Genomic DNA, 12,612 nt, shown 5'->3' on the forward strand with positions numbered 1-12,612 from the left:
CAAAGAGCCACAGGTCTGAACCTGACGCGAGTCATCTGGTTGTTTATGTAGACACAAGAATAAAAGTCTGCAGTCGTGCCAGCAGCTCTGCAGGTACTGAAGGAGTGAGGCTTGGACCTGACAGTGGCGCTAAAGAAATAATCAGAACATTATTATAGAGTTTAAATACATCCTAAATGGAACATGAATGTTTGTGTCAAATTTTGTTGGAATCCTTCAAATAGTTAACAAGATATATGATCATGAACGTCATGGTGGCGTCAGAGGAAAAGTCTGAGGATATCCAAAACGTGTCTGTCAGATCATCTGAGGAGGACTTTTACATTTGATGGCATTCTTAAGAGATGTCGACATGTTTTAATTTAGGAAGTTATACACTTGCAGGACTAAATGGCCCTTTTATTTTTTTCAAACACTAACATATTTAACAGAGTTGTGCACCGTCTTCAATAAAACCATCTTTGGTAGCAGCCTAGAGTTATGGTTTGTGGTCAGAAATTGCCACGTAAGATTTTAGACTATCACTTGCTAAAGCTGGTAATCTTTTAAAGTATTAAGCTTTAATTAAAGATATAATCTCAAAGATTTTCATGTAAAGAAATGTCTGTTAAGTCTCTATCTCTGAATGAGGTAACACAATAGTGACTGAGCCCACTGATGAAAGCCTTTGCATTTGCAGTATATAGTATTATTATGGGCTGGGTGTCTGTGGCGGCGCCCAGTTAGTGACGCGTTTTCCATCAGCCAGCAGTGGTTGGTCTGCCAGAGAGGGTAGGCGGAGCTAAGCGGCTGCTTTTCCGCTCTCTGCAAGTGTTGCGAGTAAACAGTAATCTACTATAGCTGAACAAACAAAGAAAAGATGGATGACTACAGATACAACTTCAACAAGAAGTGAAAATCCAAAGAAGAAGAAACAAACTCGACGCTCAGATGAAGCAAACAGTCTGAAAAGGAAAGCGACCGTCAGCCAGGAAAATCAAGAGTTACAACCGGAGCCGACCGTGGACGTCTGGTTACCTGAGACGTATGCTTCTGCTATTGCCTTTTATCGCCACAAGGTGCTGCCAAATAGAACGAAACTGAGAACTTCGAGATTATCACTTTAAGATTTTCCTCTTTTAAAGTACATTATCAAAAAGTAACGTCAGTCTGCTATAAAAACCGTCTTTAAATGAGGACAACATTACATCAAGCTCTTTCACTTTTTTTTATTTTGTAAGAATTATTAAAATGTACAAAAAGACAACAAATACAACAGAACAATATATTATCTGAGCCTGGCTGTGTGGCCTTCTTCTCCCTCTGTGGTCATTAAAGAGAGTCAGTGGTCAAAGTGAGGGAGCAGCTTCTCCAGCCGGGGTTGGGGGGGAAACAGGAAGTAGGAGGGACATTTTCTACTGTGGGGGCTTTTTGTCAAACAGAACATAATATTAACATTAATAATAAAAATAAAAATGAGAGCCCGGTCAGGCAGAAAAGACATCTGTCGCGCAGTGATGGAGGGAAATCTTTGCTGCAGGTGCTGACAGAGTCATACCTCAATCCGACGAGCAGCGGTCCTGCAGGGGGCGCTGCAGCTGCGTCTTCTACCAGGCAGGTGCCGTGTTCGCCAGTCGCCTCATTCGCCTGTCGAACAAACGGAAACAGAGCGTCAAAAAAACAAAAACACACACAGACATAAACTTAGGACTGATACAGACCTGAATGTGGGACTGAAGCTGCAACTTAACCGTTTTTTGCAGTCCATGAGACTCGCACATAACCTGCACGTTTCTGCTACAAAACTAAAACAGTCTTTCAGCTGTATCACAGATTTAATTTTATACTATTAAACCACATGAGCTGGACATGAAAACCGCTGACAACCAGCAGCACTGTTCTCCACCATCCAGCTGACACTCACCTCGTGTTTCTGTCCTGATCTCTGATCTTCTTCTCCATCTCTGCGTCTGTCAGGGTCTCCAGCAGGGGGCACCACTGATCAGCATCACCTGTGTTTCTAATGGCTATCTCCACCGTGGGCAGCGGGTTCTCACTGCAAAACACCAAGAACAAGAACAGAAACACGTGAGTACGATGATGTTTACTTCAGACCAGCACAGGTCTTCAGCAGCTGCAGGTTCAGTTGGTTTTTTTTTCTGCTCTTGTGACGCAGATCGGATGTGTTCTGAGTCAAAGTGACGCCTGGAGCCACTGAAGAGGAAACATGAAAAACAAAAACCTGACATGTTCTTCTTTACAACAGCTAAAAGTTACAACATGTTGATAAGCTCCTGACTCGGCTGACATTTTTGGAAACATGGCGATGAAACGGAAACATGAATGAAACTCAGAAAAACAAGCGTGAGAAGTGAAGGAAAATATCCGATCGGAGTTTTTGGAACTTTATTCATGTGACCATCTGCGTGGGTATAAAGTTACACCCTCAGTAAATATAAATGAACATGAGAAAGGATTCCTCTGCTACAGCTCTGATGGCTGACTGTCAGTTTGAGCATAAATCCTGATCCTTTCCAAATAAGCAGGAAGAACACCACACGTCTTTCAAAAAAAAAAAGCATTTATGGGGCTGTTTAACATTTTCAGGATTGTGGTGATGGGTCAAAGGTCAAAGTTATACACACACATTTCACATTATAAAGTGGAAAGCTGGAATATCCCAGAAAAAGTTTGAGCTCAGCTGAGGCATACGGCTCTCAGGAACAAACTCCTAATATTCACAGTGGATTCAAAGATCAATTATAAATAATTAATAATTAATACAGTTTTCAGTTTCTTTGGAGATTTTCTGGAAACTTGGTCCATATTTGAACCTGGATGAAATCTGACTTTTAGGAAAGAATGCATCAGTTTGACCACCGTACCACATGAATGTGATGCTTATTAGCAAATCTTCAGAATCAAACTAGATGTTGGGGAAATGTTGGACTTAGTGGGTAAAACGAGATCTGGCACTGGATAGTATTAAACATAAAAATGACATCCAGGACACAAAGTGTTCTGATGTGTGTGTGTGAGTCGGTACCTGAAGGCGTACGTCCTCTGGTGCCAGCTCAGCTGACCGCGGATGCTGTAGGCGATGGTGGTGACAAACTCGCCCCCCAGGCCGAGCTCGGAGCACAGCTTCAGGGCAAACTTCTCTGGAGAGTTCTCCCTCTCAGACATGTCCCACTCAAACTGGTCCACCAGAGAGATGTTCCCCACGTGGATGTTCAACTGGAACACAAACACATTCATTACTCACTGATAAATGACACGTCTGCACCACATGTATCACATATTAAAGATGCTCAGTGTGAGCTGTTTGCAGAGCAGTGTCACCTTGATGATGACCCTCTGGTCCGCCTGGTCCTCCAGGATGCTGTCTGTCGGGTACGACTCGATCTGCTGTCGGATGGCCGAGGCGATGGCGGGGACGAAGGCCAGAGGGTTGAGGTCCAGGTCGTCACAAAGGATCTCAGCGAACATCTCAGGCGTCATCAGCTTCTCTGGAAGTTTCAGAAGGAGAAATATTTAGTTTGGGCTCAGTGGATGAAGTCTTTGCTTTGGCACGTTTCTATGAGGGGTAAAGAAGTGGTGATTACCGTTCATGTTCCAGGTGAAAGCGTCTCTCAGCTTCTGTCCCTCAATCTCCATGTCCAGACGGATCGGAACCAGAACTTCAGACTGAGTGGCGTTTTCGTGGATCACCGCTGGATCGTGGTCGTCAAAACTGAGCAAGACCAAACACACAGGGTCAAAACTTTCAGACAGCAGATACAATTAAACACAGCACTGGCTGCACACCTTAGATGTGCATCTATAAAAACAGGAAGTCGGTCTGCTTGACAGATAACTTAAAAAATATTAAAGCTTCCTGTGTCAGGTAAGAAAAGGACTACAGGTTAGAACTCCAGGTGTAAAAGTGCCTTTAAAACAAAGACAGATAATAAAACAACACAGAGCAGAGCCCTGACAACCTATTTACAACTTCTACCAGAGAACTGAAAAGATCCAATCAATCAAATGTTTAATTATCAGTGGTTGAATACAAAGTGGGAAATATTTACTCCCAAAAAAATGTGATAAAAACCCAAAACAAAGTTGATTTTCTCACGTTTTCACAGTGCAATGCTTCCCCTTTGATGAATGAGGAAAATCACAGTTCTGCTGCACTTTTAACATAAAATGTTGATTGTTCCTTAGTGTCCTAAATCTCAGTTAACCTTCCACTGCAGACTTAACTGCTGAGTGTTTGTTATTTAGGAAATATTGAATGTCTGAAGGAGGGAGAGACTCACCAGAGTGGGAAGGTCCTCTTCTTGTCTCGGCCCAGGCGGCTGCGGTTGATGGTGGTTGAACACGGCACGGCGTCCAGGTGGTGAGAACTGTTGGGCAGCGTGGGAACCCACTGGCTGTTCCTCTTCGCTTTCTGTTCCCTGAAGACAGACAAAGACATGTGGATACGTCAGAAATACTACACAGACTAAGTGAATTTACCACAATAAAGAAGTCAAGTTTAACTCTCATAAACATCTCAGACTTCTGCTTTTACAGGTTACATTTTACTAACAACGGGGTAATGTAATTATTACTACAGGATCCCTGTTTCCATAATTAGTGAGGTCAACTTTTCATGCACACCCAGTACTCACTACTTAGTCCCAGTTGCTGAAAATAATCAGGCCAAATCTCTTTTTCAGCTTCTAGTTTAACTGTATTTCCATATCTGTCATTTTATAATCTCTTAGAAATAAGATACCTCCTTTCAAAATGATCAATAACATTGTAAAGACAGTACTTAACCATCTGTATTCCTGTTTGAACAAAGATTTAAGAAGTGACTGTGGCAGAGCTACCTGAGGTAGGCGGGGGGCTCAGTGCTGATGGAGACAGCTTTGTACTTCTCATCGTTTCCGTCGAGGATCTCCTCGACCTCCGAAGCCTTCAGCAGAGTCACACTGGTGGCCAGCTGAGTGTAGCCATGATCTGAGAGACAAGAACAAAGAGTTAAATCAACACACAGACTTAAAGCCATTTGACTGATCATTCTGTATCCTCCTTTAACTGACCGTGTGATGACTCTACTATCTTCTTCCGCTCCTCTACTGATGCAAGTTTCCTCCATAATGACGGGTATCTTTTATACAGGGAGCCTCTGAACATGCGGAGGTAGTTTCCCACCTGCACACACACACACACAGACACAGACACAGACACACACACACACACGGATTAATAATCATCAAAGTAATAATCAGCATCTGAACAACATGATGTTAGTTACTATATAAGAATATAAAATAAAGATAAGAAAACAAAACAGAAACAACACAAATCTATAAAACTCAATTTTAATAAATAAAAAACCTTTATCACAATAATATTTGTATTTCTTTCATTGTGCTGCCTTACTTTTTTTCTGGCTTATTCTGAAATCCAGTATGCTGTTAATAGCAAGTTAATACTATTATGGGATACAGGCTTTATCAGCTATTGAACATTGCAAATGCAGTAAAATTAGGTCAGTTAAAGCATGTAGATTATACGATGACACATATTTGCGGTGTTGACCCATTAAATTACAAATGGTAAGATTTTTATAACACATACTTTATTGTATAGCTGTGCTAGCTAGCTACGAAAATTGAATTATTAAATTATGTAACCGATTTTTATACGTATTACCTATTCACAACAGTTTCTGCATATAGCTGTAGAACTTCTGTGGCCCAGTTACAGTATATATACTGGTTTAGTGTGGAAGTAACGTTACAGCTAACATATTGCATGAGAAAGAATGTACTAATATTTTAAAAAACATTATATTTCATGTATTTTAGCAGGTATGATGCTAACAATTATAATATGCCGTATGGTAGTTAAACAACGCCGAAAAGGCAGCTTCGGTTTGATTAGCACTGTATATAAACATCGTAAGCTAGCTAATTGTGTAACGTTATCCAAAATCGGGGGGAGTTCTGAAGAAGGACGTACATTTTTGGGTCAATTTTAACTAAACTAACATACAGATTATTAAGTTTTTTTCTTTGAGAGTATTCCCACTTAATTCAACAATAAACTCAAACAAATGAATGACTCCTCGAGCGCTGTCCTTCTCATCTAGCATTGTTAGCTGACTGCTAGCGGACCGGCTGCCAGGTTAAACGATACATTTCTACCTTTTAAGTTAGTCATTCAAGGAAAGTTTCTTTAAAAAGGTGAAATACTAACCTCCGATCCGATCATGTAAAAGTCTCCATCCTCCTCGAGTTGAAATTTGACCGGTTTTTGTCCAAACGTCTTGCTAAGCGCCATACTGAAATGAAATAACAAAGCTTTGTGCGAGTGCGCAAGCGCGAGTGACAGGAAGGTCCTGTCGCTAAGAGATGACGTTGTGCAAAAATATGAAAAATATCTATCGTTACTGTCAAGAATCTAATTTTGAAATAATACATTATTTTCAAAGAACAGTAAGTTCGAGTTTATTTTAGGCAGTGTAAACAAAATATTTTTTTGAAAATCTAATTATTTTTTAAATAAATACAACAGTTACAAAACTAAGGCACTACATTTAAAGTGACATAACACTGAGGCCCGGTAGGATGAAGAAGTATCTTAATAAATGGCCTTCAGAAACAAGTTATACTTCTTTTCTAAATGTCATATTTCAGTTGTATTTTCTCCACATTTATCTGACAGCTGAGTTACTTGTTATTTTGCAGATGGGAACTACTTCATACAGTTTATTTAGCCACTTGAAAGTATATAAAACAAGTAAAATGATCAGTACCACAGTCATGTACTATATCATAATGCTACTTTAATGTAAATGTATCAATTTTAATAAAACTTATCATAATTTTTTTATTTATTGCTTGCTATTTTGAATATCCATCATAATCTGCACCCAAAATGTTGTTCTATTTTTAAGTATTTTGGGGGCATTTTATTAATCTATTTGTCACATAAGTTTTCTCCTGAAATTTTTTTTTTTTTTTTAAACCTGCCAAAAGTTCCATCATATCCTAAGTCTTTACATATTACACATTCATATTTAAATTATTATTCTGCTTAGAATGTCTGATTATGATATTTAAAGATACATTTTTGGAATTATGTGTAACATCCAAATGAATTACAAAATCTTATTTGAACTCTCTGTGTCTGTCAAATGAAAGACTTGATTTGACTTAATTTAACTTTTCTCATTATGGAGATTAATACGCAGTGCTTTGCCAGAGTACAATTTACTCTCATTTCCATAATCTTAACACCAAGGAGGAAAAAAGAAAAAGAGAAGAGTTGTTTTCATTTTATAAACTTAATGTTTATTCGTATATACATGAATATATTAATCTATAACCAAGAAAGGAGAGAATGTACAATGCAAATCAAAATCTCTATATACAAATCAATAAATAAACAAAGACAACCAAGGACAGTTTAATTCTACATGGGTTTGTGTTCTTGGGAAAAGTAGGAAAATTAAAACAAAGCAAAAGACTGCAGTTAGAAAAAGTTCTTAAATCCTTTTGTTAAAATGGAAAATGGCACCCGAGCACAGTTCAGGGGAAACGAAACAGAAACAAATAATAAAAAAGTAATTTAAAAACACACACACCACGCCAGCTGGTTTCCAGTTTTTTTTTTCTTGTAAACGCAGCCTTTTTGTTCAAACTCGCACAGAATCAGGTCAAATCACAAAAGGTACGTCATTGTCAACACGGGCTACGACGACACACAGACCAGTCCAACATCAACCTCATCGAATTCATTTCAAGTTCCACTCAAGTGCACAGAGTTGTCAGAGACACACTCGAAGGAGAGACGGAGCTGCTGCAGAAACAATGCCGATACTGGAAACAACAGGGAGCGGACACATTCTTTAATTAACGGCCTGTAATGAACATTTTTATTCCAACCAAACTCAACAGAGTAGAAATGGATGTTGCGTTCAAGGGATGCTTGGAAAAGTGATAAGCTGTTTTAAGAAATCACTAAGAAACAAGCTGGTTTTTAAAGATAAGTTGGTTTTGAAGGATGATTACTCACACTTAACCAGTTGGTTATTTGCATACATATTGGTTGCATACTGTCTCTTTTTATATTGGCTATTTATTATAAAACAGTGGGCAAAAAAGCTCTACACTGCTCCAATGTATGTTCCAATTGCTCTCAATGTTTGTGTTACTGCTTTGTTCGATTTTCACTAAAGAGAAAATGATTTTCACGTCAGACGTGAGGAAAACAAAGATATCTCAAATTTTGGTGCAAAAAAATTTAGCACCAATGGGAGGAAGTATACAGTGATGTTCATCACTTTCACATCATAGTCTTAAAAACGTCTAATACAGTCCTAAAGCGTTCAAGTGAGTGAGATTCTTTGTGTCCTAATTCGGTCAGAATATTGCTGTTCAGTGAACGCACCTCAGCTGTCGAGTTTGGTTGGAATAAAAACCTGATTTATGGTTAAAATCTGCTGGTTTCGATGGCAGAGACGCTCCAGTTTTAAATACTTTTAAACCTTGCAGCCATTTGATCCTTAAAAAACATTAAAGACGACATTTAAACGTAAAAATGGAGGATTAAAGTGTTTCTACAACAGCTTCATCTGCAGCTCCTGACAAACATCTTCGCTTCAAGTTTCTATTTCTCCACAGGGAATCGGGTCCAGACATCAGAGTGTTCTCACCCTTTTTTTTAGTTTCCAGAAAAATGCAACAACAGTAAACATACAAATCATTATTTTCTCACTGTGAAAGGCAGAGGACTCGTCTGTTAAAAGCAACCTTTTCTCTCTTTCCTTGTTATTTTTGGCACATGTAGGGGTCAAGCCTGTTTCCTTCGCTGCTCGCCAACAAGAGGAGCGAGGGGTGGATGTTCACTATGACACCATTCAGGGGGGACATGACGTTATTATCTTTTTTAGTTCACAGTGCTCGACAACAGGCAGAGTGAAAGGGTCAAAGGTCACAGTGTTCAACAGCGAAGGATTTCACGAACAACATCCACGACAGCCGGACGACGTGCCTCCTGACGCTCGTCATCATATTGCTTTCGCAGGGTTTTATCTTTTGGAGGGGGGAGGGGCGATTCATTCATTTGATCGATAAGAGAATTATGAACTTCATGCAGGCGGAAAATAACAAAACAAAGGCAACACATGGTCGCAGTGCAGTCCAGGCCAGTTTAGTGTTTTGTTGCGGTGATATGAAGAAGTCAGGAAAAATCCAACCTTTGATACTCAATCACAAAGTGGTTAAGGTAAATGCTCTTTCCATTGATAAGGGATATCCTACATTTCCCAGCATGCTATGCAACAGCACTCAGAGAAGGGGTGCTATTAATTAAAATGACTGTTTGCTCAACCCAAATCATGGCCTACTGAACTCAGGTCAAGCTTTGGATTTCTCCAGATGTTGAAGCAGGAACGTAACGTTGGAGGGACAGTGTTAATGAGCATTTAAGAGTGTAAACGGTATTTCTTTCAGCCTTCACAAAAAACACAAAGAAACAGTAAGAAATGCATCAAATAGCCTTTCTTACCTGCTCTAAGAAAAGCTACAAACGTTAGCTTGTAGGGCTAACTAGCTTACGACCTAAAGTAGCAGTCACATGTTACTTTTTGACTGAGTAACAAACTAGAAAACGTTTGTATTTTTAAAGATCACGATAAAGAAAGGTCCTGTTCACAGCTGTCCCACAGTGTGTGGGAGCTAGTCCTGGATGCTAAGCTAAAGCTAACACAAGCTACATTAATTCAGTCATTAAATCTGTAAGCAACAATGACAAAACATACGAGGCTAGATTAAAGTTTGTAGATGCTTTTGTCAAATGTTTTGGGACTCAATGTTTAAGAGATATTACGATGCGATTTCTGACACCTTCCTCTCTGCACGCTGCCATGACATGTGACCTGAGAGACCAGGAAGCTTTCAGCAGCTACAGGGGTTCGGGTTTAGCCAGCTGTCCATAAAACAGCAATAGCAATTTAACAGTGAGTGTCGAGAGCAAGCAGAGAGACACAGAAAATAATCCCTTTAGAAACGTCTGTTTTGTCACTGTTAAATTTCTCAACAATGTGAAGCCACAGAAATACGAGAAAAAATGGACCCCAAAATGGAAAGTGCATCACCAAAAACAGCTCCTTTTAAACCTGTGAGAAGGTGTTTCATGTTGGATTTTTCCTTTAAAGAAACGGATCACGGACAGAACAGAGAAGAGAGAGAAGTGAGTTCCCTTGTGCAGTTGGCAGCATCACCGTCATTCATCTGGGCTCCTCCGACTAAACCTCCATGTGTGAGAAGTTTCTCTTTGTAAGAGAGAGGCCGAGCCCAGAGAGGAAAGACTCTGCTGTCATCACCCGCACGTAAAACCTCAGCCGACACAGCAAGAAAAAACGTCCTGCAGGATAAATCAGCCGGACTCGTCGGTGTGCCTCTGAAACACACACGCCTGTCATGGCACATTTGGAAAAGTGTTTACAGATGGATATGAAGCCGCCATGTTGGAAGAACTAAATCTACCTCTTCTTCCTGTGCAGTGGACCGGTCCAAACAAAACATCCGTTTGCTGTTACAGAAAATGTTGAAGTGGTTCTGGGAGTTTTTGATTCTTATTTTATTTAGTTAATTCTTTATTTATGCTTGTTGATGCCAGAGTTTCTCTCCTGCAGTATTGTGAAGAACACAAAGATCTTCAGGGCGGTTAGCCACATAGAAAATAGACAATCTGAGTGTTTGTGTCTTAGAAGATCAAAGTTTTGTTTCTGAGTCTTCTTCTAATGAATAAATACTTAATTACCTTTTTGCAATAATAACAAACAAATGTAATTATATTTAATATTTTTAAGAACTTTAAAAATATTCATGGACAGACTTTGAACAATCACTTCATTAATGGATTACTGCATCATCGCAGACGCTGTAGTTTAAGAGGTTAATTTTTAGACACAAATACTTTGATCTCTTGTTACAGCTTCTATAAATAGGCTTCCATACGATGGACGTTTTGAAACATAAGCTAGAATTTTCTGCAAACAGCAAACACGACATTAAAACGTCTCACCGTGCAGGTAGGAGGAGATGCTTCTGTCGTCTTCCAACATGGCGGCAGACAGGAAGTAGAGAAAGCAGAGAAGCGCAGCTGGAACGACATCTTCAGAAGAATAATCAGCAGCACCATATCAGAGCAGAGAGATGCAAAAACAATGTACAAAGCAAAATAAAGAAGTGTTGATATTGTGACGAGTCTTTAACAAAACCTCACGGTCCGTTTGAAAGAACACACTGCACAGGTGGTGTTAATGATATATACACTTTGTTTTCAGCTCGCTCCTTCTTCTCTCCGCTCTCTGTCCCGGTCGAGTGCGATGGAAGGACGGCCACATCCTTCAGCGTGTAGTGGTTACCATTCATTAAGAATAACAAAAGAAAACAGTGGCATGTGATTCATGGCTGTTCCCGCAGGATTCAGACTCTCCTTTTCACACGACTCAGCCTTTTTTTTTTGTAACATGGCAGCGTTCAGAAGTTAAAATCGTCCCTGCACGTGCGCTGGTGTCAAAATGCTGAAGTGAATCCCAGCGTCCGAGTGCGGAGAGTTCAACGCCGCGGTCCCAGAAACACCGTCGACATCAGGAGACCCCTCAGGGGCGACACGGTAAAGGCGGCGGTACACTCACAACAAAAGTTCCCTGAAAAATAGAAACACATTCGAAACACCCAGCTGTTCACACGCCTGTGCTCACACGCCTGTGCTCACACGTCTGTGTGCACCCGCTGCGGCTTCGTTTGTTCGTTTATGTACACTCCGTGCCAGGAGGGGGCGGCGTGAGGACTGAGGGGGATGAAGGCTGCAGAGGGAGTTTAAAAAAAGTTTTATCGAAGGTGCAAAACTCCTCTGGTGAACAAAAGTCTTTAAGAGCTGAACGAGTGATGTTTAGATGTAAACAGTTGTAAACAAAAACCAGGAAATGAAAAGGATCTGCCTCTCCACCAGCTGACACGACCACAGACGTGACATTTCAGGCAGAGCGGAGGCTGGTGGAGTCTGACCAGTTCATCCAAAACCAACCCAGCTGTTTGTTTTCCCCACAAACAAACGCGTCCTCATTGTTCATGAACTCGCAGCCTTCAGAAACAGCTCCAACAGCTTCTACCTGGGCGACAAACTTGGCCTTTAACGTCCTCGGAGGGTCCTGATGACACGCCAGCTGCTGCTAAGTGCTAAGGTGCTCCTCTGCTTCCTGATAATCCGCAGAAAGGTTGCTCGGTCATGTATCTCCTCTGGCGTCCCTCTAACAAAACTCAGATACTCCGGGTTAGTTTGCCTCCAACAGACCCGAACACAAATGTTTCTTCTGAGGAGTAAAGAACCAGAGAGGGTTTAAGGGGGTGGAGGGGAGGCAGGAAGTGGTGCGTGTTTGTCCTCAGAAAATCCCTTTGGCGATTTTCAGTCCCTTCTGTTTCATGCGAGGCAGCGTCGAACTGGCCACGTTCTTGGCCCGCACCGGACGGGCCAGGCCGCGCTTCTTCAGCACAAAGTCGTAGTTGGCAGTGGAGTTCATGGCGTAGAAAACGTTGGCGTTGTCCGGGATCCGGAGCTCTACAGAGAGAGGAGAGAGAGAGA

General features: G+C 40.8%; 2 protein-coding genes across 3 annotated transcripts in view; both read right to left on the reverse strand.

The window, feature by feature from the left end:
- Positions 1 to 1,193: 1,193 nt before the first annotated feature.
- smarcb1a (SWI/SNF related BAF chromatin remodeling complex subunit B1a) lies at positions 1,194 to 6,303 on the reverse strand. Its single transcript, XM_069682981.1, has 9 exons — positions 6,214 to 6,303; positions 5,052 to 5,163; positions 4,839 to 4,968; positions 4,281 to 4,418; positions 3,585 to 3,712; positions 3,322 to 3,488; positions 3,026 to 3,216; positions 1,904 to 2,035; positions 1,194 to 1,626 (listed from the first exon to the last, which is right to left on the reverse strand). The coding sequence occupies exons 1-9, from the start codon at positions 6,295 to 6,297 to the stop codon at positions 1,587 to 1,589; spliced, it is 1,122 nt and encodes a 373-aa protein (XP_069539082.1). The 5' UTR covers positions 6,298 to 6,303; the 3' UTR covers positions 1,194 to 1,586.
- Positions 6,304 to 7,303: 1,000 nt separating this feature from the next.
- Positions 7,304 to 12,612, reverse strand: part of LOC138610084 (ral guanine nucleotide dissociation stimulator-like) — a 47,692-nt gene continuing 42,383 nt past the window's right edge. For both annotated transcript variants that reach the window (XM_069682777.1, XM_069682776.1), the window contains exon 18: positions 7,304 to 12,588. In XM_069682777.1, the coding sequence (XP_069538878.1) occupies positions 12,413 to 12,588 (176 nt within the window). In that variant the 3' untranslated portion in view covers positions 7,304 to 12,412. The remainder of the gene's footprint in view (positions 12,589 to 12,612) is intronic.

The sequence above is a fragment of the Semicossyphus pulcher genome, unplaced genomic scaffold (assembly GCF_022749685.1).
Source record: "Semicossyphus pulcher isolate SPU_LCO1_2020_fin unplaced genomic scaffold, fSemPul1.0.p SCAF_6, whole genome shotgun sequence".
In the NCBI taxonomy this organism is placed as follows: Eukaryota; Metazoa; Chordata; class Actinopteri; order Labriformes; family Labridae; genus Semicossyphus; species Semicossyphus pulcher.